Below are 27,455 nucleotides of genomic sequence, written 5' to 3' on the forward strand. Positions count from 1 at the left end.
TCATCCATCCACCATCTTATCTTTTCATCCACCCATTCATCCATCTATCTACCATCCATCTATATATCCACCCATTTATCCATCCACCATCCCTCTATTCACCCACCCATTCGTCCATCAACCCGCCATCTATCTATCCACAATCCAGCCATCCATTCCATCAATTTTCCATCTATTCATCCATCCATCTATCCATCCACCATCCATCCGTCCATTCCATCCATCCTCCATCTATTTATCCATTCATCCATTCCATCTCTAAGGTCATGCTGAACTTGTCTAACTGTATTTTGAAATTGTGAAAATTATACTGGGCCTAAATGACATTGTCACTGTGGTAATGTGTTCATGATTTCCATTTCCAGGTTCAGCAGCTGATCTCTGTAAGATGGCTATGATCTCAATCTTTAACCAGGTCTCCTCCTCCTGCTCGCTCTCTGCCAGGTACCAACAATAAAAACACCTTTGCAGTGCTGAATCCTCTCTTGGTGTAAAAAGACCCAACAGTGATCCAGTATGCATTGGATCTCCAGGTGCTCTCTTGTTGTATCACTGGAGACCATCTGACTGAGTCTTGCACACCAGAACACAGAGACAACACTCCCAGGTTTCTCATCCAAATACATTGGTTGAGACTGAGTGCTGCTGCCAAACATTCAGCTAGAGTAAACACACTCCAAGTAGGAGCCAAATTCATCAGTCAGATCATGTGTTAGCAGAGCAATGTGCAAAACAAACAAACTCTGGTTCCTTAAAAAATAAATAAATAAGGCACTACTTTACTTGGTCAGTTGCTGTTTTTCAGGAGAACAGTGCCTTATGTGTCTCTATTTGTCTCTGTTACTGCAGGCTTTTAGCACAGCTTCATGATGAGCTTCTTTATGAAGTGGAAGACTCTCAGGTGGAGGAGTTTGCAGGTAAATAAGTTTCATCTTAACAAAAAAAGAACAACAGAAAGAAAAAAAAAAAAGATCAAATGTATTTAAACCTCGTCGTAAGAGCTTTTTATGATAGCACATACAAAAAAACAGCTTGGACACACTCGTATGTGTTATTATGTGCAGCTTTGGTGAGAAGCACCATGGAGTCTCTTCAGGACATCCACCATCTAGGAGTTCATCTAAAAGTGAGTTGAGTGGATAACAAAATACATGTTTCAATTTTTTTTTTTTTCTTTTTTAGGGAAAATTTTATATTTGTTTAGGATCAACGAACTGGATGATTTCAGTGCAAAAGATGTCATACCTTCTTGCAGTTGGAATGCTGATGCATTTAAGCAGCACTCCAACTACAGTTTGTTCTGGTGCGAGCCGACAGAACTGAAAAAGACTCCTGGATAGTTGTCAAAACGTTTTCAGAAAAAAGCATATCTGAAGTGCAGTTGCCTTCCAATTTAAGCCTGTTTTATGATTGCCATGACCTGGATGATTGAGAATCTGCACAGGCAAGGAGGTGCATTGTTGAGTACTGAAATGAAATAAGTCACCTAATTAGTTATAAGAGTTTGTGTGTTTCATTAAATCTCTGCTTAAAATACGTTCATTCTGTAAAGATCTGAAAAAAGCTTTTTGTATTTTTTGCAAAACCTGCGTCTCCTAATGGGAGGAATATTTTTGTTACTTGTAATTGTCATTTTTGATGTTGTTCTGCGATGCATGAGTGTGGAAAGTGAACAAAGAACCTCTAATGACTGCTGTGCATGACAGGCAATGACATTATTCCTCCACTGTGTGTTTCCCAGGTGCCCCTGAAGGTGGCAGTCTCCATTGGCAAGTCCTGGGGATCCATGTCGGAGCTTCACACTCCACCGTCTGTCTCCCAAACTCCATCTTCCTCCTCCCCCTCTCCCGCTCCACCATGATTATTTAACTAACCATTTCTGTTTCTTATGCTCATAGTTTTCCTCTGGAGCCTTTTTTTCTTCCCACACACCCATCTTTTTTAACACCTCTATTTATCCCTTTTTCTCTCCTCCTTAACTGGTCCAGCATCCACGTCACTATGGAAACCATGCAGCTGCAGCTTGTGGTCCTTGCTTCCCTCTATCTGTTTCTGGGGGCAACCGCTGACTGGATTGGACCAGTTCTGTTTCTCTCTCTCTCTTTATCCTGTAAAAAAAAAAGAGATCCCTTGTCCACCTCCTCCTCCTCTTCTCCTGCACACACAGACACACACATGCATCTTGTTAGGACTAAAAATGATTCCTTTGCCTCGTTACCAAGGTGAAGTTTCATGTTTGACAAAGGGCTTGTTACTAATCGGTTCCTAAAATTAGTTGTTAGTCAATCTTCTAGATCCAAAACCTCTTTTGTCTGAAACGTGGATATATACTTATGCTGAATTAAAACTGTTTTCCATTTAAAATGCTGAATCCATTCAAACACAACGTCCAAAATTAATTTCCTATGCTTTTTGAAAAACCTGTTTTTTAAAGGCTATTCGGCCATATTGGTGCATGAGACAACTGAGCTCTGCTCTGAACAATGTTAACATGATTTAAAGCAGCTGATCTAATTTTTCACTCATCTTTGAGCATCCATTTCTCATCCCTTATCCACTCTCTTGGCTCAATCCCACTCACCCTTTCTACCCTGTGCCTGCATTACTCCTTTTCACTCTCACACATTCCACAAATGCTCACGCATTCGTCTGCTCCCTGGCACACTGACCGAATTTCTTTTTGTTTGACAGCCACTGCAAGAGTCCCTTTTATATCCTCCTATTTTCTCCCAGCTCCTCAATTAGCCTTGAAAATGAATTTGCCATAACCAGTCATCTCCATGCTTTTTAAAAGCAGCCGTTTACCCTTTTAATGGTTTCATTGGTCCCTTAGTTTTCTAAAGTAGAAAATGTGCTCTAAATTTACTGACATGAGAAAAACTTTTCTCACAGGTCCTTCGTGGCAGGAGCAGAGGACAGTGTTATGGAAATCTACCCCTCTATTCTTTCATTGTTTGGAGGTTTAAGTGTGCAAGCCCCCCACCCTGCCTCTATTCAAAGGGAGGCGTGAGACTGGTATGTGCCAGTAGGCACTTGTGGAACTTGTTTTTTTTTAGTTGGATGGAGGGAAAATAAACACGGATGAAGCTGTTTTTTTGTTGTGAATTAAAAGTTCTTTGAGTTTTTTTCATCCTTATTTTATGAAATAGAGTAAAATGGTAACCACTATATCTTCATTTAAACCCTTCCACTCTGGTTCTGACTTTATTTGTGAGGTCATTGAACCTTCACCACAGTCCTGAGTCTTTCACCATCTTACAGGTTCTCTGTCTGTACTGTCACATCCAGCTCCATCCAACTTCCCATTACCTTCTCTTCCTTTGCTGAAGTAGAGAATCCCCCAAAGCATGATGCTGCCCCCACCGTTCCTCATTGTTGGGGTTTTGTGATGACTGATGAACACCAGATAATAGCGTTCTGTGTGCAGTTTTGGTTGATAAAGCATTGCTATGTGAAGCAATCAAAGTCTGGAATGCAGTTTTTCAACCGTGGAACTCCTCTACAGCTATAGCTGTTTGTTATCTAATGTTGTCTGTGTTCTCTGGTAACATTTTACGCATTTGCTTTGAGGACCATTACTAGGCAGATATTTTACTGGATTTTTAAATATTTAGGAGTATTGCAGTAAAGGGAGCCAAATAAATATGCATTTTAACATCGTGCCTAATATATTATATTTAAAATAGCATTTTAAAACCCTGTTCTACTGTTTACAATATGATGTTTGTTGCTGTAGTGTTTAAAAATGTGGAAAAGTAGAATTATCTGTGCGAGGAAATGTCTGTTTTCTATCTGCAAGCTCTCTAAACGGTCTTAAAAAGTCTGCTAATCTTTTTATTTTTTTAATATTCTAGGTCCTGATAACTAAATAAATGAATTTATTTATATCAAATGTAAATGATTAAAACATTAACAATCTATTATCTTTTGTTTGACTGCAGCACAGTTAAAATTTACTTGATCAGATTATTTCATTTTTAAGTTACTAATAGAGAACTTTACAGAAAAGCTGCTTTAAAAAAACTGTATGAAGATCAAACTTCTTTATTATTGGGAGATAAAGATATAAAATTAGCTGAGTTAATATTTGCACTTTTTTATCCTTAATGTTAAAATGTGTGTCAGCATCCATGGTTAAGAAAGTATACATCTAAAAGACTAATAACTGTTCAACAAGAAGAGCTGTTTTTACTGCTGAAAATACCCTTTTAGTGATACAGAAGATTTTTGACAAATCCCTTTAGAAAATATGTTTCTGTAATTAAGTATTTTTTCAATTTCTGCCCAGACTTTGGATCCTCATAAAGAGCAACAAATAATGTCGTTTTATATTTTTGTCAAGGTAATAGAGCTTCAGCAACATCTTAAAAGAGGAACACAGGATAGATAACTATGATGTAAAATAAACAAGAATCAAACCTAATAACTATTTCATTTACTTTAGGATTTGAAATTTGAATCGGGAAATGGCACAAACCCAACTTCAAATTGGAAAACCAATGGTATTTAACCATGTTAAGATTAAATCTTATGTCATGTTTCATTGATCACCAAATTTAGATGCCAGGCGGCCATATTGGATTCAAAGGACTGTAGTTAGTGAGAAACATTCGACTTCTGTGGACCTTTTGGTCAATTTTCCTAACTTAAATTTTGAAAAACTTTGAGCCTCTGATTAAAAATTAAGTGTGCAATTAAATGACATACTTCAATTAATTAAGCCATAAGAATGGTGATTTCTTTTTTTTTTTTTTCGTTTTTACAACACAACCCTGATAAAGTTGAAAACGTTTACACAGAGCTGTAACTTATTACATAAAGTTTAGGAACAATCAGTAAGATTTAATATGTTTATATTTATCTTATAGAAAAATGGTTTTGTTATTCTTCTTAAAATTAAGAAGAAGTCACTACTCTGGCTTCTGAAATAAGGAAAAAAGAACAATTGACATGTTTTAAGCATGTAAAAGCTCAATGCATTGTCTTTAATCAATACAGCTTATATACACCCATGTTTTCAGTCATCTTTCAGTCAATCTTTACAACTATACAATGTTCCAAATGTCAGTATAAAAGAAATGGGGGTAAAGTTAGCATAATAGCTTTTCTGGTGTCATAATACAGCATTCTGTCAAAGGGAAGGAAGGCCAACGCACCCCCCAGGATAAAACAGGGTTCCATTGCACTCTCAGTGAGGTAAGGGGAAGAATGATTGAACCAACCAGGCCTTTAGAGCGTGACATGAATGTGCAACGCTTTGCTTTGCACTTTACTCGAAATCTATACCGAAAACATCACTTTTGGCTGTTTATACCTTAATTTAAATAGTCTTTTTTTAATTTGTTGGTAAAAAGTTCCCCTTGTGGTAACTCCTATCTATCCATCCCCTTATTAGTGCCATTCCTGCATCCTAGCTGAAAGGCCTGCCTCCCCACAGCGTGCATCTGTCCCCCGCTGTTTTCTGCAGCTTAGTCTCCTGGTAACAGACAACAGCCACCACAGCGCTCCAGGGGCACAGAGTACATTTGCATCACAGCAGCTTCATGTAGCTACACGGCTCAGTCCGAAGCTACAAGGTCACAAAGCTGCTGCCTTGAAAACGCCTCTGCAGACTTCAAGCACACAGGCATGAGGAGAGAAGGCCGCGCCCTAACCCATCAAGGGTTCAAGATGGTGCGTACCGCTGCTTCTGAAAGTGTCTGCTGTCACTTATTTTTATGGGATTGCAGAGTATTACCAGCACCACAGTTACGCTCTGAAACTATTTGTTAATATACTTTTCATATAAATTTTAAATCCATATTCACAGTTATAAAAGGTGTAAAAATGACCCAAAGTGCTATTTACATTGAAATATACTTTACAGTTTTACAATTACAAGATTTGAAGAAACGCAGTCGGTCTCACTTGTAGTAAACATTTTAACGGTTTTTCAGTTGTCTTGGTGGAGTAAATTGACCAGGAGTTTAAGAGCAGAGTTAAGAGTCGTACAGCGCAGAGATCACTTTCCAGAGCAGCGGCACCATTTCAAGCTGTTCGTTCTTTAGCATCCATCCTCCATCTCCTCCTCCCTTTTTTTTGGCATCTTTTACAATTATTCAGAGGTACACCTGTGCACTTTATCTTTTCAGTAAAAAACTAAAATACAAAACAAGAAAACACTTGACTGTCTTCCCTTCAGGCTGATCCAGTGAGCAGTAACTGCAGATATTCTGCTGGCGACTGAGCCACTGTAGTGGGTGCAGGATGAGAGGGGTGATGGGAATGCAGCATTACATCTATTTTCCTAAAACCTGTGTTGTCTGTAATTACTTTCATGATTTGTCTTTGTAGTTATTGCTTGATTAAATGGCACATAAGCAGGAATTCTTTACAAAGAAAACAACAATTTTAGACAATTTTAGGATTATGTATGGAAAAATATGTAAAGTTGAAAAGGGGGGGGGGGGTAAATGCAGCATTGACAGCGCCTTCCAAAGATATTCTACATTTTGTCAAATTGAGCCCACAAAAGTCAATATATTTCATTGTGATTTCTTGTAATAAATCAACACAACATAGCAAAAATCTGAAAGGTGCGGTGTGCATTTGTATTCTGCCTTTTTTCGTCTAAATCCAGTAAATACATTAATTAAATACATCTGCTAACTTTATTAACCATCCAGTTGCGTCTTTATTTAACCTAAGCATCCATCCAGCTGTTCTTTAAAGGTTTCTAAAGGTTGCTCAATATTAGTAAACAAACAGCATCATGAAGACAACTCACCTATAATCACAGCTGACAGAAACATTTTTTTTCCCCCAAGCAACTAAAGAAATATTATGGTTAAACATGGTGCTGGTGGGATCATGCTGTGGGTATATTATGGAGCTAAATAGAGGAAAATAATTTGGATAAGTTAGCTTCACCTTCCAGAAAGGTGAATACTCTTTACACAGGCGTGTTTAAAGGCGGTCTTTGAGTTCCACCGTCCTGCAGGATTTCAATGTTTCTCAGCTTCAGTATAGCTGATTCTGATGATTGCCTTTCAGCAAAAGCCTGTTAATTAGCTATCAGTGGAAATCAGCTGTGCTGAGGCAGGGAAACCTCTAAAACCTGCAGGACTGCAGCCCTCGGGGACCGACTCTGAACATATCTGTTCTACAGCCACAGTGGTCAAAGTCCAGACTTTAATATCATTAAGAACCTGTGGCAATACTTCTTACTCATGATCTCCATTTTATCTGACATAGCTGAGTTATTTTCACATATAAAGAATGTTGAAAATTCACTTTAGATTTGCAAAGCTGGTGGAGACAACCTACTCTAGACATTTAGTGGAGGTTGAATACAAATGCACAGCGCAGATTTAACTTCTAAAACATGCACTTTTTGTGCAGATCTATCACATGACACACCAATGAAGCACAACAAATTGTGGCTCTGTAAAGTGACTAAACCTAGAAAAGTTTAAGGAGCATTAATCTTTTTCTGCACGACACAGTACTGTCACCTTTGGCAAATCTTTTTGCCTACACAAGAGCAATAGCCCTGTATACATCTGCTTATACATACAGCTGATAATACAGGAGTTAAAAAGGAAAGAAAAAGATGTCATCCATAAGCTTCATGTTGAATGTTAAGACAAAGGAGAGAAGAAACAATCAGTAGCGTACAGTAATAGTAAAACAGAACACAGTTGTGCTACAAGTGCTTAAATGTTCCTTGAAAGGTGTGGCCCCCATCCATAGTCCTTTACAGCAGCATGGAGAGAGGGGGAGTCAGCTGACCTAACCCCCCTTGACTGCCAGTGTTGGCACATTCCTCTCTCATCGTTCGATGGACGTTCCCCCCCACCGCGACGTGTTTTCTGTGACAAACACCAACTCATCAGGATCCCTCCAAACCAACCAGGCTGACGGGTAACTGCAGAGCAGTTGGTAGAGATGCAGCTATTTACAAACACGCCAAATGCTTGATAATTCATAGAGTGGTTGAGTTAATTACTGAAACAACCAGCAGATGTTCTTTCCCACAGGTATTTTCATTTGGAGAGCAGAAAAAAAAGGCAATCAGCAAAAGGCTTGAAACAAAACGTTGGCAGTTTACATTCATGCCTGCGAGTGTCCGTTCTCCATGCTGTCGCTCAAGAACGCCACACTCACAGTTTCCGTTTGTGCAGTTTAGAACAAAATGAGCTTCGTTCCTCGTTAATAACACAAAAGAGAAAATAATCACAATTACAGATATTCCATCCATTTTTTAAAATAAATGTGGCCGCCCAAAGAAAGAAATAAAAAAAAGAAAATCCCCCCCACGTTTCTTCAACATATACATCCTGACTTCAGCCTCAGCTCAATAAGTACCGGTAAGCATTCTACAACAACAACAAAAAAATAAATTTTTGGATTGTACATCAGCAGAATATTAGAAAAGAAAATGGTGCATAACTAAATATACAGCATATGTTTGCTAACACTGATGTTTAATACAAGAAACTACATTCTAACATTAGATATGCAAGACCTCAAAAAGAGGCAAGACTTCACAGAGCAAAGCATTCGAGTGAAGTAGAAAACAATACATTGCTCAGACCACAAGTAAATCAATGCATTATACTACAGTCAGTGCACTTCATCTTTAGGAGTCAGAATTTGCCCTTATACTTGGTTAAGCCATGCAGTCCACACCCTTGATTCCAGTGCATAAGGTCTTGGGCAAAAGCTTTTTGAATGATGTTACCTTCCTTCTTAATAGGTCTGTCAGCATGACTGAGTTATCCCAGAATGTGTAATAAAGCATTTAAATCTTCTTGTTAAATTGGAAAATGACACATTTAACCTTCTTGATCTGAAAGACCCGCTGGCCTGCATCAAAGTAAGACGTCTAACAAGAGAATCTTCTCCTTCAGCACAGATGATTCTTAGTAAAACAGATCAGTCTGATTATTGTGATGCCTCAAACTGAGCTGTGACTCTTAACGCGTTGCCTGTCATCTTGTTTTGTTTTGTTTTGTCGGATGGGAGCACAGTGTTAAATCAGGAAGATGTTGGTTGAGGAGTGAGGAAACGGATTGGCTGTGTAACAGAAGTGTTGCATTTCACTTGGTATGAATGACAAGAGGGATTCATTGAGAAGAAACCATTAGAGTCTTAAAATTGTGGTTTTGATAGATAATTCATTTTGGTTTTATGTCCAATGTTGGGTTAAGTCAAATATAAATCATTATGGAAAGGCTGTATAATTCATAACTAGCTGTGATGAAGGCATGGGCCAGTTACAGCTATCTAGATTATCCCAAGGTTTTAAAAAACAGATTTTAAAATAAAAATAAATAAAATGCCCTTTTAAGCAGCTGACTGTCAGCTCTGCTGGAGCAGATACCCCGACTAAATAACCTAATCTCAGCTCCCAGGTATACATTTCTTTGCAATGAGAACCTAATTAGCAGGTTTTTAATCCTGCATTTCTTAAGATTACATGAAGGTCACAACTAAATTTAGTTATTATAACTTGAACCATCATATAATTTCCAAAGCAGCAGAAATAATAGTCGATTTGGGGTTTAAATGAAGCCATTGAATCGTGTGAAAATCTTAGTTTTTATGATTTTGTGTAAACACTGTAATGCAGTGAAAGCCTGGTGTTTTTATTTAAGGTTCCACCCTGAGAATCTCATACCAGCCCATGCCTAAAAGGTAAACGTGTTTTTTGTACGTTTAAGAACTTAAAGTATAGCTTCTACTTTGGTCCCCTGGTGCATCGGGTTTTGTAAACACCTACAGGATTTTGTGATTTGTGCTTTTTCTGCACCATGGTCCAACGCCTTAAAAGAGTTTGTTTTTTTAGGCTGGTCTAACAACAGGATAATGAAAGTTATATGCCTCTATTAGCTGCTTTAAACTGAGACAAAGCCTCTAGATGTGGCTTAAAGCTTCTAGATAACTTTTTACCGCCTCGTGTAAGTTTTAGGTACGTAGTTGTGGCTGGTAGCGATAGTTACAGATCATTCTTACCATCTTAGATCATGTAAACAAGGTTTTCTGTGAGCCATGTGGTCAGAGTTCCTCCCCTTAAGTTATATTTGCATTCAAAGACACAATTCATGCAGATGGTACAGTTCTTTTTTTTTCTTTTTTTAAGGAAAAACATGGAATATTTTCTCTTATATATCTATATATATATATATATATATATATGTATATTTCATATAGTACATGTATTTTTTCACCTATGCATTTCCAGGGCAGGCACCGGACACACACTGGGTACAAAGGGCATGCCGCTCTTGCATTGCTGTTTGCTTTCTACAGTTGGGGAGCTGGTGGGCACAAGGTCGTCCAGGCGGTTGGTAAGCGTAATCTTTATTTCTGCACCAACTCTTAACCAAGCACGCACAGTATGTCGCTCTGTGTGCTCACGCAACCATTCATCAGGTGCAACCTGACGCCACTCGGTCCCCTAGATGCAAAGGTGTCGTCACACTGATCTCAGATTGGGGACCGGGTCTTGGAGTGGTCCAACCAGTTTGAAATGAAATAATTAAAGCTTTCCAGCAAGGCTTGGAGGGGGGCACATGCAGAGATAAGAAGGTTATGAATAGGGTATTTGGGCTTTTTTGTCCAGCCCAGGGTTGCAGACAGAGTCATGAGTAGGTCAGAGGGTAAAGGAAAGTAAGGTATGGTGCTGATTTTGGGACAAATTATTTATTTTTTCTCTTTATGTGCTTTTTTTTTTTTCCTTATGCTTTGCTGTACATTTAGCATTATGAAAACGGTCTGATGACACAACTAAGGCTCAGAGTCACGGATTGCTGAATCTCCTGCTGGTTGTTGGGTCGGAGTAAGCAGGTAGGAGAGAAACGTCGATGTTTGCTACATGAGTATTCAGCTCTATACACAGTAAAAACACACAGGAGGGATGCTCATGCCAATACATGGGTTCTAATACTGGTTTTGGAAATTTGTGCTCAGTCACGTAACTGTACATTTCAAAGTATTGCTAAGTTGTCGTGTTTTACCCAATAACCTGAATGCGTGTTAAGTGTTTGACTGAAGCTACTTCGTCATTGTCGTGGTTTTGACAGTAAAATTTGCATATTTCAACGTGGAGCTTCGTTAAAGTTAGAAAATTACAAAACCTTTTTTTTTTTGTCAGTTAGGCTGTTAACATATTCAAAATGTTAGACTTTAACTTGATTTGATCAGTAAACAATTCATAAGCACACATATAAAGTAGTTTAAGTTAGATAATATTTCATTTTTAGCCCATCCCACCCCGAAAAAAAAAAAGAAAGATTCAAATTAAATTTGTCCTCAAACACTCGACAGAGGCCTGGTGTGACGTAAAACACACCTGCCTCATGAATCCACAAACATACGCCATGGCAAGCCCTCAGTGATCACACAAACGCAAGCTCTGAGCGAGAAAGCTCCACCCTCCCCTCACCTTAAACCACAAACCCGTCCACAGAACCAGAGAGATAAAACGAGTGCCGCATTGATTCAATTATATTAAAAAAAACTCAGAATTGGCGATTTGTTTGGAGGAACTAAAGAGGCAGGTGTTTCGAATGGGTCACTGTGTTTATTAACACGTACAGGATGAATGCAGCTTATTCTGGTTAACATCCTGAATCTCACCGTGGGAATCTGCTCTCACTGGGCTTCAATATACTTTCTTAAAACAGAGGCCAGCTGCCAAATTACTTCTATATGTGTGTGTGGTGGGGTGTGTCTTACGCAATATGTAAGTTTTGCCAAGCTAACTGCCAGCACTGGTAAAGTTTAACAATTTGCTTTTAACAAAGTCAATGACTTTCTTTTCCCAGGGATGTAAAATGAACCGATGCATATATCTTCATCCTCAGAATGAGGAAGACGAGAGCACGTGCCGTTAATAAAGGTAGATGTTGGATGATTTTCTTTGGAGATAAGGATTGCAATGGGATCTATTGGTAGATGTTTGAAACTAACGCTGTGTTTAAAAAAAGTTTGATCTTAATGTGTCCTGTGGAAATCCTCATCATTTTGACATTGTAAATAAAGATGAGGTTCCTTAATTTTAAGGATTTCTTTACACATCTTTGCTGGAGCTGTTAAATATTTTCCCACTGCCCTTTCCTGTCCGCCCCCCCCCTGCATTGCAGCAGAATGTATTTTCCTTGTTGCATTCAATTTACCAGGGGGGAGGGAGTTGATCTGAGCCACATCCTCTAGGGTCAAATGCCGGATTGTGTTTGGTTATGATGCCAGACAGTTATCCCCTAAAGGTGCCTCGTTTTATTTCTCTAGTAAACAGGGAGGGAGAAAAATGCCAAAAAATAAAAAATAGCTTAATAAAACTGAAAAAATATATATTCCACCAGAGTAAATATAAAACACTAAAACAACATTAAGAACCGATAGAAAAACATTAGTGACTTCGCTAGGAAATAGTAAAAGTGTTAAACATATCTAGAATGGCACAAAATAAATAAAAGCTGTGGGAGGAGAGGATGCAGTTGGGGTTCAAAGGTCAAGGAGGGTGTTTGCTCTCTCTGTCCCTCTTTCCTTCCTTTCCATCTTCCCCTCCTCCATCTCTCTCTCTCCCTCCTTCACCTCTCACTCCTCACGGAGCTGCAGGCGGTAGCGGCTGTGGCGGATCTGAAAGAAGAGCCTCTCCAGCGGCGATCGGCTCATCCCCGGTAGCCTGTAGTCCTCGCTCTGGCTCGTCCTGCAGAAGCCCAGCGATTCGTACAGCTTGTGGGCGGCCAGTTTGACGGCGGTGGTACCGAGGACCACCGCGGCGTAGTTGTTTCGCACGGCGTACTCTAGAACTCGACGGCCCAAGGCCTTTGCGATCCCTTTGCCCCTGTAGCGAGAGTCCACTGACATGCGTCGCAGCTCCACTGTGTTGTCGTCCTCGTGGCCCTGCGCTGCCACGATGCCAACGACGCGCCCATCAAGAACTGCCACCCAGAAACAAGAGCCTGGTGGAAGGAAAGAGGAGAAGTTTGATTAAATTGCAGCCTCAAAACACAGCAATCCTGTAGCTTAGCAATAAATTAGTAAGCTTAACAAGAATACACTGAAATTATCCAATAAGCAAAAACATATGTCAGCTTTTTACCACTGTCCCACTCTGTTAGTTCTAGTTCATATTAACTATGCAAAAATTAAATAAGATAAATAAAAAAATAAGCACATGGCTTGAAGATTGTTTAACTACTGTTTCTGGCGTATGGGCTAAAGCAGCACTGTATTGTTTTAGATTTAGAAAGGACCATTTCCTAAAACCTAAAACAGTAATCCTATTATATTTAACTGTTAAAACTTTTTATATCTATAAATCAGTTAAATAGAAACTTGTTTTCAGATCCAGGGGAAGCATTTAGGACTTGATTTTAGTTTAATCAGATTGAAGGCCTCTTTGAATACCAATTATTGGAGTCCCTGACTACATCCATCTCCTGGACCCTGTTACTTGTCTACTATCAGTAATTTTATATCAGCTGTGCTGATAGTGTTAGCCAGTGAGGGCCTATTTTCATGCAAAATTAAGCAAATCTACATTTTTTTTCTAACGATTAAATCTTTGACAATGTTAAAATGAAAGAGACTGTGTTGGCTGCTGCAGCACGTCAGTCTTTAAAATATGATTTTCTTACAGCTGCCCATGCCTGGAGCCAAAAAGCACACAAAAACAGTAGGTTTAAGCTATAAGGTCAAGTTGTTTTGTTGTTGTTTTTTTTTTGTTTCATCTGGGCATTCCAGGCATACCATAAAGAGAGGGTGACATCCTATAGGGGCCAGTTTACGTTAGCGCTGTGAGTGACTCTAATAAAGCCAGACACATTGCTGTGTTCGTATGACCATCGAGTATTTGGATTATTAGTATTTCAGTGCGTTGGTTCATGTGTAGAAACCTGTGCTCTGGAAAGTCTTGATACACAGCACCAAAGGATAGATAGGCGTTGCTTTGGAAGGCTGCAGCAGCCCTTGGCAGACATACTTAAAGGCGGCCATATCACCCGCACAGGGTTAGGTCGTAAGTCAGGCACAGGTGGGATGCAGGAAACCAAGTCCCCCCAACCCAACCCCTACTCAAACTCCAGACGTGTAGGCTAAGCACTGGACCCGGCCACCCCAGCAGTTCTACCTCATTGGGTCAGTCGGATATAAACAGACATCCCAAGAAAACTGTTCAACATACTTCTGCTCGTTCTCATAGCTCATGCTCGTACTTGACAAGGTTATTACTATTATTTTTGTTTTACTTTTTTTTACTTTACGTAGAGTTGCAGTGTCTGAGTTTCGCTGGATGCCGGTTGCTTCTGAGTATCCACCACATCCATCTTGAATATAACGCTTTGATTGTCTGCTAGGTTGAACCCGTTTAACGTTGACGCGCAGTGGCGATTTCTCATTGAAGACTAGGGAGGCTAAACCTCCACTGTATATTTTATAAAATACTTGGTTAAATATGCATTGTTAAACTTCATAAATGTTGTCATTAAACTGCATTAAATAACTATGGTCATAATAACTCAAATGTGGCTGATTTCCTGAGTATGTTGCACGTTAAGCAGCTGTTTATTCTGCTCTCAGAAGCGATCTTTCCACTCTGGAACAGAGTGCAAAGTGGATAGAGATTTCACTCTGCCGTGGTTTCTGGAGTTTATTATTTCAGAGCGCTTCACAGCAGCTATGTTCACCTGTTGTAGTAATGTGGTTTATGAGTTTCAACATTTGTTAAAGCAGTACGTTTCGTTTTGATTTAATAAACACCACAGACCCCGTTACAGAGAGTAACAGCCGCCACTGAAAGGCTACAGGCTTATGGACACATCAGCGCTGAACTACTGAGTTGTCAGTCTAATCATTAAATAATGTTTTACTCGTAAATGGTCGAATAAAAAGGCTATTTTAAAGATATTTTTCAGTAAAAGCTTACATAATATCTCTGTATGCATCAGATTTAGACTTTGTATGGAAAAAAGGCCCACTCTTGAAAGATTTACATCCCTATTGACAATAAGTGGACAGATCCAGTTAATCCATCTAATTCACAACATACTTTTATTCCAAATTCCTTTCCCCGCATTTTACATAAACACAGACCATTCTTATTTTATAATGAGAGCTAATTTCTTTCAAAAACATTACCACAATATTACACGCCTTATGCAAAAGATGTTTGTTTTGATGGAAAACCCACAAAACCTGACAAACGCAGGGGTTCATTGCAATGGCTGGATGTGCAGCAGCTGTTAGAAGAGGGAGGAGGAACATCCTGCTCCCACATTTTAATAGCATTGGGTTAAATCTGCCTAAAAAACCAGAAGAATGAAAACCAGAGGGACTTGATTAATGAGCACTGTCTAATGTCTAACGACATTAGCTATTCATTAAGACTCCACTGATTAAAAGCTCTGGGATTACAGATGGTCAATATGGAGTCAGGGGCTAAGTGGAAAGCAAAGAAACCTATACTGACCGAACTAGAAAGAAATTAAACACAGTTTTGACCTGTTTCTTTTTACTGTCATATCCAAAAAGATAAAAGATACACAGATAAATATAGACATTTTGCACTGTGTTGGAAAGTTGTCACATACTGAATGAAAAAAAGACTTTCGTATTGAGATACAAGGTCAGAGCAACCTGTCAGCAGATTATGTAGCTCAACCATGAGAACCACTATAAGATCCAATATCAGCTTCTTCAAGGTTAAAATTCCTCAATGGTGTTTAAGGTATGAATAGTGTTAACATTTCCTTTTCAAAATGATAATAAAGATTAAACCGACTCAACGTAAGAACTTGCATACGAAGTAGAAAAGCCACGTTATAAGCTCGACCCTTTATGTTTTTTCTGTTGTTAGGTAACTAAATCTAACGTCATGCATTCACTTCAGTAACCTTGTTTTTTGTTATGTTATCCTTTCTTTTTTTTTTCTAAAATACCATCTGTTTGCTACAGATAACGTAAATCAGACGCTTCTATAAGGGGCTGAGTCTGACCTCTGGACCTGCTGTCCTATTTCTCACTGCTTTTGAACTACCGCTCTACTGTCATTTATTCCATCTGAGCATCTCGCTGCGTCACAGATAGAAACCGCTGATGAGGACGGCGTCAGCCTCTGCTGGAGTCCAAGGCGTTAGCAAGGATTGCAAACCTGCGTTAAGCCGATCCGGACTCCTCTGTTACAGAATGAAAGCTTTTTTTGATGCACGGGGTGCAGCAGCGGGCGATCCCATGTTCCCTCCTGCCCTCCAAGCTGGCAAACAGTGGCTCACTAATCTGGATGCTCTCGCTGAAGCTTGCCTTTCTACAAAGGGCTTATGTGATAAACATCCTCAGAACACGGATTGAATAAAAACAGCTTTAAAGGTCATATTTGAATATCAAAGATAAAAAAACTTTCTATACAGAAGAATAGACTCGTCATCAAATTTGCCTTAGGGAAACAAGTAGCTCATTCATATAAATCAGAATAATGGGATCAGAATAATTATTGACCAGAACAAAGTTATTTCCGATCTATTTTCTACCCTTGCTTCGTTACCAATGTCCTTATTTTGTTCCTCAAACTTGACATCCAACCACACTTCCTTCCTTGTTTCCTCTCCCATCTTACTGACCTTCATTCGTTCTGTACTGCTTACGGTAACTTTCTCCCTTAAAATGTACACTTCTTATGCTTTGCGTTTTCTCCTTTCTTACTGTCTGTCTTTAACAGTTTGGATCTAGTCCTCCTCTTCCATCACATTTACGCAATGCCCCAGTATAACCTGCAGCTTAACATTAACATTTCTGGAATGGGTGAGCTAAAACATTGTAAATCGACTATCCGTACCTTGAAATCAACCTATTTTAGGGAACTTATTATTAGGTGAGGAGGAAAACATCCAACCAGGACGATGTTGGATCAGCAGGCAGTTGAATTACTGTTTATTAAGGATTAGTTTACTAAATATCAGTGAGGCTTGGATATATTTAAGCATCTGTGAATCAGAGAAATCAACAATGTATATAACCTTGGTACATAATCTTTGTCTTTTAGAGGTAGGTAGTGGGGTTATTTTTAATATTATTTCATTTAGAACAAAGAAGAATATAAATAAAGGACAAAACATCAATGGAAATCAGGTGTTGATGTCTTTTGAATAGATATGGTTGCCCTTTAAAGTCCCCTCACAACTCTTAGAATCGACTTTTATATTATGAAATGCAAGTTTATTATAAGTAAAAGTCAAAGCTGCAAAGTCAACCCTTTAGCCCCAGCACTTATATTATGCTTCTGTGTGTTTGGTGGGAGGGTTACGCCTCCATGAAAAAGCTCCTGACCATCTGTCTGAACTGAGCTTGTGCCAGCAGTGAGGACAGCAAGCAGCGCTCTGGCCCTCTGCTCAAAGGATGGTGCACATTACTTAACCCTGTGTCTATAGCTCATATCACATGAGACAAAGAGCCACAGTGTGAAAAGAGAAAACTAGTTGAACCTTTGCATCTCATCCCTCTCCTTTTCCCCTGTATGTTTCTTTTTCAAGTAAGTGAAAGTGGCCTATTGACCACAGCCCTCAGAGAGCTTTATATATCTTCCTCTAAGCTGCGCTAACATGATCTGAGAACCTGCAGGAAAGAAAAGCTGTTCTGGGAGGACTGTAATAACCAAACTGACCTGGATTAAAGGATCTGCTTTCTTGGTTTTATTTTTATCTAGTCAAAGACGACATATTGATTACACAGCTCCACATTGGTTTACTTATAACATTTATATGACCTGTTTTTGTTTTGTTTTTTTCAAAAGGGACGCCTTTATGAAAAGCAAACAACAGCAAACCCAATTCTGACTTATCTCAATCTTTTACTTTCTTTTAAATATGATGAACAGATTTTAGTAATTTGCTGAACTATTGATAGTTAGCAAAGTGTTTCTTTGGAAAAGAAACTGTCACAGTTTAATTGTTAGGAATCTGCCATTTGAAACCTATTTCTAATTATGCTTGTCTCAGCTCCATTCCAAGTTAGTAAAAGGGTGAAGCAAGGTGGGATTTCGTCCCAAGTTCTTTTTAATTTGTATCTGGTTGAACTATCAACCAAGTTGGGAGCTTGCAACACTGATTGTGTGGCTGGTAACTTATTCATCTGATGTATGCAGATGATTTAGTAATTTTTAGTACTGCTGGGTTACAGTACAATCCATCTAAAAGTCTGATCATGATCTGTAGGAGTAAAGAAGATAAATCTTTTCAGCTTCCAGCTGTCAAAAACTGTGCTGGGTGTTACAAATAAAACCAAGTTTTGTGCACATCATCACAGAGACTCTGTCAGACGATAATGATATCTGTAGACAGAAATCAGACAGTGCAGCCCGTTGTATGCTCAAGCTAATACCCTTGCTCCTAAATTTGGTGCACGTACTGATATTTATCTATCTATCTATCTATCTATCTATCTATCTATCTATCTATCTATCTATCTATCTATCTATCTATCTATATATATATGTATTGTTTATTTGTTTTTCTAGAGAACTGAAGAGTTTGCATAGGAAAAAACCTAGAAATCATATATAGCCCTAAACACTAATTATTCCATCAGGACATTTTTAAAATCAGAGCAGGTTTAGCATTGGCTGGTTTCCAAATTGTTAAATGGTTCTACTACAATGTTTGCAGTCGAGTGCAAAAGTAACCAGAGAATGAAAGTTGTATCTGTCCACCAGGTTAGATTCTAGAGACGTATGTTATGAGGCTTCAAAATCTGAAAAAAAAACTGACAGTGTAGCCTGTATAAATAAAGATTATCATTTTCTGTGTTAGACGTTTCTGGAGTTACTTTCTCCTCAGTTTATTTTCTCTGTTTTGTCCACATTAGTCTGACAGATCATTAGCTGTCTACACAGACTTGTGAGGCATTAAGGTCCCTGTTGTTGCAGCTTAGCAGCTGCAGAAGCTCAACACAGCATTGCTATAGTTAGAGGGTTAGTGTTCGTGTGTAAGTTGAATGAATGAGCTACTTACTCAGGGAAAAAAAAGACATGGAAGAGGGGAGGAGAGAAAAGAGGGACTTAAAAAAAATAGAAATTATTCATGTCTTTTGGAAAAAAAATAAATAGAACTGCAGGCTCCTCTGTGTTGACAGTAATAGTGATGATCCTACAACGACCCGCTATTGCTGCAAGCCAAGGACATCTAAGCACAAAGAGAGGAGGAAAGAATAATGAATAATCTGCTGTTATTACAGCAGGGGGGGGGCTTCAACAGATGAAATGAAGCGGCGAGTGAAGGCGAGAAAATGAGAAAGAGCAGTGAAGATCCTTAGTAATCCATCCGACATGAAGGGGAAAAAAATCAGATTACTGCACAGTGCTGGTATCAGTGTGGGAGTGTCAAACACTGTGATGGTCTGACTGGAAGCTAGTATAATCCCCCCATAACTGCACACACATAGAGGAGCAGGGGTTGGATTAAATAGCTAACAGGATTATACTTGTTTCCTTCAGATGAAACCTACAAGGCTAATTTGGTTGATAAGCGTTTCGTCTAGACTCGGTCTCACTGTGCTGTAGTCTACTTCCACAGGAAGATAAACGCATGAGCACGCTCAGGATGGCTGCTCAGTGCTTTGCTTCTCCTTTGCATCTGGCTATTATCATTAATAGTCATCGATAGTTTGATTAAACGTATTTATTTACCAGCTGTTTTATGCATTTTCTTTTCATTTAGAAAAACGATCCAGTGATGCTCTTAATATATGCAGCCTCCTCAATGCAGGCTCCAAGAGACAGCCTACGCTTCGGGTCAGAGTGCATGCTGAAGGACTGGATCAGCTCCTTACTGGGAACTCAAACATCAGCAGTTTCTTCTCCACCAATAAATGAAAGCGGACGGTCAGACCCTGATGTAGAGAAATGCTGAAAAATAAATAATTCATTTGCCAAGAAGTGAGGATTTAAGACAGAAGTCGCTTTCATCACTCTGGCTGTTAAGCCTGATCTATCTTTACAGAGTAGGTTGATGCCTTCATGTGTGACATTTTGTGACTCTCTCGCTCTCCTTTGAAACGCCCATTAGGAGCACTCGCTTCCCCCTCAGAATTTCAGCCTCGCTGCCCATCAGCAGGCATATGCAGGTGGGCTGATTAGCCTGCAGGCTCCAATTTTCACAAGCGCTACACTTAACTGTATCAAGGCCATTATTTACATGTCTACACTTTCCTCCCCATGTTGAAAAAGCATCAAAGAGCTCAACTCTATCTGTGGAATAGGAATATTACTTTCGCAGGAAAATGCTCCACACACCTAACACTGAACCAGGCTTGCTCTGTCTTGCCAGATTATTTATATCTGAACAATTCTGCCTTTATTGATAACACAAGCTTAAGCATATTTTATTTGGGTTTTTCTGCACTTTTCTGATTTTGTTTGTAAAAACTTTTACTATAACTATAATTTTCCTTGCACATCACAATAACGAACTACTTTGTGGCATAAACGGATAAAAATGAGAAATACAGAAAAGAACAAGAGGATTTTTATGCCACTGGACACTAACGTTTCCCATGATTTACCTGACTCGACTTGCAAACATAACTCCTGATCTTTACAGAGGACACCTAATCACTCAGATATAAACAACAAGCTTTGAACTGCTTTTATGTGATGATTAATCCTTTCAATTTATCAACAGAGACTCGGGTTAGTGAGAAAAATCTCACTGATGATTAATGAAGCTGCTGCTGACACATCATTTAGTCTCTCCACGACGCCCTATTTAAGTATTGATTTAATAACCGCCTAAAACATAAGAGAAGAATAATGAGGATTCGGTGCATTATTAATGATTTCTACTTATTCAAAAAACTGCACAAAACTGCATATCTGTGTCTCTAAAATCTGACTTCACATGTATGTGATGATTGATATTATAGGAATTCAATTTTAAAAACCTAAGTTCTAAATTTAGTCCTGTAATTAATAAAATTCAGGATATTTCATGGTAATTTTGTAGTATTTTCACAAGTTATTCAAAAATCCTTTAACTAAACAGATAGTGTATAATTTCTAAAATCTCCTTGATTAAATATTTATCCCTGATTTTATTTTCTAATTACAGGTGATCTGTATTAACTTTAAAGAGGCATCACAGACTTTTCTAATGATACTGCCACCTGTGGCCAAAATGCAGAACTGCAGGGCTTTTCTGCTTGTTCTTGTAGCTCATGCTCATACTTGATAAGTTTTTTATTTATTTACTTTCTTTACCTTAAATGGAGTTGCCATTGGCGTCTAAGGTGACCAAGTATCCACAAAATCCATCTCGCATACAACGCTTCGATTGTTTGCTAGGTCAGACCAATATAACATGGAGGCGCTTCACTTCACAGGAAAAGCGCAAGAACTGCTGACGCAAAGTAAATTAAGGACAGTAATCTAAAAACTTATAGATGCATGGGTGGTGGACTACTGAGGTGTCAGCCTTAAAAGGTCAAATAAAAAAGCTATTTCAAAGAGGTTTTTCCATAAGAAAAACTTCTATCATACTGTTCTTAATCTTGGTTTATTTAAAAATACTATGTTCTGCTATGTCTGGACAGGGTCTGTTGTTTTTGGCATAACAGCCTTTGTTTTGTAGGGTATTTTTCCTATTGGTAATGGACAGATCAGCTGTAACTGAAACTTAATTTGCTCACTTGACTGCATGTTTTAGCTACTTTAAGCTTGCAGCATGCTGAGGTGAGCAGATCTTCACTGATGCAGACAGAGCCTCTGCATATTAAAAGACTGAATACAGTTGTGCTTGAAAGTTTATATGCCCTTCCATTAAAGGCAAAAAGAAATCAGCTAGCAGTAAAATAGATAAAAGTAATAATAGATCAAATGGAAATCATGACATTGATTTATATAAATATTGCACAAATAAAAGAAGTAATGTCTGATGGAGCTCCTGAACTACATTTTTGACAAGGATCTTGATTAACTGTTCATGACCAAGGCACTTTAATTTGTTTTTGTTTTTTTTTGGATTTTCTTTTTTTTTTTTTATAAAAATGTAAAATCAATATTATATTTTAGTAAATTATCATTTAGTAAATGTGTATTTATTACTTTTTAAGGTTTTGAGTTATTTGAATTATTAGTGTGAATGTATCCTTTTCTGTAATGTATCTATCTGTATCTTTATAATGGCATCAGTGCAACATTGCTTGTGTAGAAATTAGATGCTTTGAAGCAATCTGTGTGGTATAAATTAGCTGGTGATTGCATCACGCTGCACAATGCTACATCTGCAGAGAGCAGACCCTAGGGCATCATCTACTTAAACTTGGCCTTTACAGAGATGTTGATGCTTTGTAAATCTGCATTAAATAACTTTTTTTTTTTGGTCAATGGGTTACTACATCCTGCCATGAACTACTGGGCTTTTCTTTGGTTGTAAGATGGAAAATTGCCTCCTTTCTGTCTGGATGGTACAGTAGATGAAAGATCAATTAAAAAGAGATGAGAAGGAAATACAGTATACCAGAAGGAAGGAATAGAAGAGATATGCCTTTTCAGATACATGAGCTGAGTAGTCTGAAATGTCTCTTTTTATTCAGCAGGTAACCAGGAAGCTCCCGATTTCTTTATCCTAACACACACAAACATTAATCTTTCACATTCTCCTCGTCTTCTGTGCTTCAAACATATTTCTCCCATTTCCTGTGATCTATTTTACACCAGATAGTGGTGGAGTGCAGCAGAGCTTTGCTTTTATTTCTAGCTTCAGGGCAAAGTAAAGATGGCAACAAAAGATTGTGTCCTAAAGGGAAAATCTATTCCTCTTTGCTTTTTCAGTAGGTTTCACATGCAATATTTAGCTTCAGTGTTTAAATTGAAGCTAGATAAAACTGATTTGTGTCTATCATATAAATATATTCATAAACAATATATTAAGACCATTAAAATCATTTTGGATCTGGTGTTTGCTGTTTGTATGATTTTTTTTAAATGGTCTAAGATTTCATCTTTGCATTAAACCCGTAAGAATAGGTTTTTAGAAATACAAGCCTATTCTTTGCTGTTAGACAACGTATATAAATGTTGTTAAAATGTGATTGCGTCAATCTAAAATTATTAAAAAAATATGTAAAACAGATCCTGATCAACACATGTTAGTGACCACTTTTATCTGTAGAGTTTCAGTTTCTTTTATGAGGGAATAAATGATTATTTAGGAACCACATCACTTTGATCTATGTTGCAGTGAGGTTATTTTAGCAATAAAAACACTGTTAGTTAAAACTGTCCTGTTGGTGCATTAGCAGCTGGGGAACGATAGGAAACAACAACGGAGTTTTTGTTCAAAAACCAGATTAATTAGGTTCCAGAGGAAAACTTTCTGCAATTTCTCAGCTTGGGATGAATAAAGTCTGTCTGTCTGTCTGTCTGTCTGTCTGTCTGTCTGTCTGTCTGTCTGTCTGTCTGTCTGTCTGTCTGTCTGTCTGTCTATCTATCTATCTATCTATCTATCTGTCTATCTATCTATCTGTCTATCTGTCTGTCTGTCTGTCTGTCTGTCCGTCCGTCCATCAACTCTGACCAGCTTTCCCTGCTGCAATCATCATGTTAACAGTGTGTTAGCAAGATGATGCAGCATAGTAGCTTTATTCTACTATTATTGTTATGAATTTATGCAGTGAAGGGTTTTGCCTACTTTGGAGCTGCATTGCATATGGCAGAATGCAAACTTTGATGACTTCTCTATTTGCTTGCTCTGTCAGTTTAGGTGGACATCCTTTTAGAATAGGGCTCAGTGAAATTTCCAAATCTATATTTATTGTTTTATAACCAAACCCTGCTTTAAACTTCTCAATATCTTTATCCCATATTGGTCAGGTGTGGGTTTGCTCATTCAAATTCACCCGTCTAATTCTGCCTGTTGCTCATTACTGCACATCCGATCACCTGCTCCTGCCTCTATTTAAGTTACTTGTGTCGTTCTCGCTGGCCAGTGTTTTTAGTGTACCATAGGTTTCCTGATGTCATGATCCTGACCTGTTCTGCCTCTCGACCACTGAGCCTGTCTGTTCCCATCTGAACGGGTTTACCTGAACTGTCTTTGGACTCCTGAACCTCTGAACCAGCCTGTTCCTGTTCTGACTTGGGTTTAGACCCCTGGACCTCTGAGCCTTCCTGTTCTGATCTGTTTCCCTGACCTGGTTTCAGACTCCTGCTTGTTCTCCGGGGATGCAGCATGTGGGAGACTCTGGGCCCACATGCTGCATCCAGATGCGCCCGCCGCATCTCTGTTGGAAACCTACCAGCTGGATCCAACCTAGTTCTGTAGCGATGGACTGTACTGTTAAACCAGGTTAGTGACTCACATGGATAATCATCCATCAGATTATTATTGGTCACTAACCTGTGTTTCTCTCTAACAGAGCTACAGTGATAGACGCCCTGACCGCTGATACCTCAATTTAAATAAACACTCTGAATTATCCCACCGTTTGTCTCACCTTGAATTCTGGGTATTTCTGTCCTGTGTCATGAAAGTTTTTTTATTAATGATCTCTTACTTCACTGGTTCAATACCTACATTAAACTACACATACACTGTTTACTAGATGTTCCCAACTAGTTTCCAAGTTGTGACATAAAAGTTGTTAAACATAAAACTCCTTAATTGAAAAAAAATTAAATCATGCATCATTTTGGTTTGTCTTATAAAAAAAAAAACAAAGAAACACAGAGGTTGCTGGTTGTGACATCACAGAAGCAGCTGGAATGTTTTTTTAGTTTTTTTACTTGTTGTGACAAATGAAAGCAGGGTATGTTGTGTATCAGAACTGTTCCCCAGGAGAACGTGGTTCATCCCTTTTGGGTCCACTCGGTTATACAGGGCTGTAATGATCAGCATTGTCCAGGATCAGTGGTGCCTGAACCCCTCTGAACCATCCCAGCTCTGCAGCAATAAGGGGAATGCTTAATTTACAACTGTATGCTTTGGATTATCAGACCACTGGGCCCGGTGATAAAGAGCAGCCCACAATGGGAGGGCAATTGAGCAGCTTAACTAATACCTGTTTTGTTATTTTTCTATTGGCCTTGTGCATCATAGACTAGGCAGTGGAATGTAAGAAAATCAACCAAATATTTGCTGAAAGCCAGAGAATAGTTAAAAGTTTGATTGATTTTCCTTTTTCCAATTAGAAACCTTAGTAGAGAAAATGAGCCTAGATGACACCAAGCTTAGTGCAGACGTAGTAGCAGCAGTCTCTTCTGTGCAATCAATAGGCCTGCGATGCCCTCTACCCCCACTCTAGAGTTCAGGAGCAGAGAGGATAGGAAGCCAGATGGGGGAAGGAGTAAGAAATACATATGGAGGAGGGGTGAGAACAACGAGGAAGGAAAGCTGAACGAAGACCTGCAGATTGAGCTGTTTTACCCTCCATGAGGACTAAACCATGTTTTATGTGAATCTATCACTAACACTGGCTTCTACTTAACTTCATCCCTTTTGCTAATTAAGGGTTACACTAGCAAGTATATAACCTAAACTTCACTGGGCATTTACATCATTTTTGTGACCTCATGGTTGAGCTTCCTGCTGACACATTGCACAAACCTGTCAGACATTAATGAGTAAAAGGCATTCCTTACCTGTGGGTTTCATGTAATAAGCCTCTATGTCAGCCATGTCCGTGTGCAGAGCACATTCCAAATAATTCTGGATAACTTTCCTGCTGTAGTAGTAGCGCGCACCCATGAGAATGAGCGGTGCACAGCAGGTCAGCGTGACAGACTTGGTCACGTAAAAGCACATTACTATGGAGAAATGGAAGAAAAGTAAACGAAACCTGTCAGAAGAGAGAACCACAAGTTTGATTTTTGGCAGAGTTTGAATCCAACAACAGACAGAGAAGAGCAAGGTGTTCAGAAAGCAGGACAACAGTTTGACATGACAAAACAGAAACAGTGGAAGGTGAGCAGGGTTAGACATCCGGCAGACTGACGTAGCCAAGGTTCCTACTTTCTGGGAAGGCGAGGAGCTTAAATTACTTGGTTTCCAGGTTGTATCCTATAGTTATCCTGCTCTGGATGCCAACAGGATATGTAGGAAATGCTTGATTATCCAGGTTTTGCTACCTTTACTCGTTTCCTGTTTTGTATCCATCCATTGCTTTGTACATCCATCCATCCATCCATCTGTTTGTTTCCATCATCCAACCATCCATCAGTACGTTACTCATCCATTCATTTAAGTGTCAGTCATCCATACATATTTTAAGCAATTTTTGTTTCCATCAAACATCAATCCATAATTTTTCTTGAACGTTTAATTTTCATTTAAACTATGACTTCTGTAGAAACATCTCTAGTAATTTCATGGGGAATTTGTGTCTTCATATTTTAAATAAACCGCGCAGTCTGGAAAAGTCAGGACATTAAGTCAGGATTGAAGGATGTGTAGGAACCCTGAGAAGAGTTTATATTCATTTATGTCTTTAGGGAATTGCAGAAGTGCGTAGTTACTGGTTATGTTTACTTAGTTACATTTACTGTAGTATTTTTTTATTACTTTTAGAAATAGTTTTATTGTGCTGTGCTCGTTTCATTTACCGGTTCTTAAATAATATTCCTGTTTTAATTTGACTTTAACTTTTCTTATCCAGGATTTTTGTCCCATTTTGTAATCATGAAATGTATTAGTATTTTAATCTTTGACACACCAGAATTTGCACACACAATCTGTCTGACTGCATCATTTCTAAGGATTAAATACGAAATGATGGTCCAAGAAGTACTCTGTATTTGAGCAGCCATTTTACCAAATTCTTTTTTTCTACCAAATACTTTATTACTTTTACTTGAGTGACCTCTTGGATAACTACTTTTTATTTGTACGTAAAAAATGTTGAAGAAGGGCTACTTTTACTTGACTACAATATTTGGGTACTCTACTAAGCTCTAGGGAATTATAAATCAAGGCTTAATTGGATTAAATCTGATTTTATGGGATTGACTATAAGTTAGTTAGAACGCTAGGAGGCGCAATGAGTTTGGACATAGCTGCGCATCGCATGTTGAATATTTACGCAACAAGGTTAAAAAAAATTAAGTACAGATTATAGTAATATTTGAATCACTTTACTGTGATGTTTTAGCAAAATAACGGGGATATACTCTTACATCATCTAGTCATGATGAGCAAGGGTGAAGCTAGATGGGGGGCCAGGGGTGGCCATGGCCACCCTTAGCCAATCGTGCACCACCCCTACCATTTTCTTCCCTCTGATACAGATGGTGGCAGCACTAATACTCTAAAGTGGACTGTTCAAAACATTGAAATTTTTCATATATTAACAATTACATGACAAAAAACACGCTGTGGTTTATTATGCACATCAATATACTAACATTAAAGATGAGAAGTACAAAATTCAGGCTCTTTTAAGAACTAGATTTCGTGGTGTTTTAAAAACTCCTAGATGAGTTGCATGTT

General features: G+C 38.6%; 2 protein-coding genes across 3 annotated transcripts in view; one reads left to right on the forward strand and one right to left on the reverse strand.

Moving 5' to 3' along the window:
• Positions 1-2,241, forward strand: part of poln (polymerase (DNA directed) nu) — a 66,192-nt gene extending 63,951 nt beyond the window's left edge. Inside the window, exons 16-19 of the mRNA XM_015375445.1 lie at positions 366-444; positions 850-917; positions 1,065-1,126; positions 1,742-2,241. Of these exons, the coding sequence (XP_015230931.1) occupies positions 366-444; positions 850-917; positions 1,065-1,126; positions 1,742-1,861 (329 nt within the window). The 3' untranslated portion in view covers positions 1,862-2,241. The remainder of the gene's footprint in view (positions 1-365; positions 445-849; positions 918-1,064; positions 1,127-1,741) is intronic.
• Positions 2,242-8,388: 6,147 nt separating this feature from the next.
• nat8l (N-acetyltransferase 8-like (GCN5-related, putative)) overlaps positions 8,389-27,455 on the reverse strand; it is a 21,245-nt gene continuing 2,178 nt past the window's right edge. For both annotated transcript variants that reach the window (XM_015375494.1, XM_015375496.1), the window contains 2 exons: positions 25,613-25,777; positions 8,389-12,950 (listed from right to left, as the gene is read on the reverse strand). In XM_015375494.1, the coding sequence (XP_015230980.1) occupies positions 12,583-12,950; positions 25,613-25,777 (533 nt within the window). In that variant the 3' untranslated portion in view covers positions 8,389-12,582. The remainder of the gene's footprint in view (positions 12,951-25,612; positions 25,778-27,455) is intronic.

The sequence above is a fragment of the Cyprinodon variegatus genome, unplaced genomic scaffold (genome assembly GCF_000732505.1).
Source record: "Cyprinodon variegatus isolate N-32 unplaced genomic scaffold, C_variegatus-1.0 Scaffold119, whole genome shotgun sequence".
NCBI classification, from domain to species: Eukaryota; Metazoa; Chordata; class Actinopteri; order Cyprinodontiformes; family Cyprinodontidae; genus Cyprinodon; species Cyprinodon variegatus.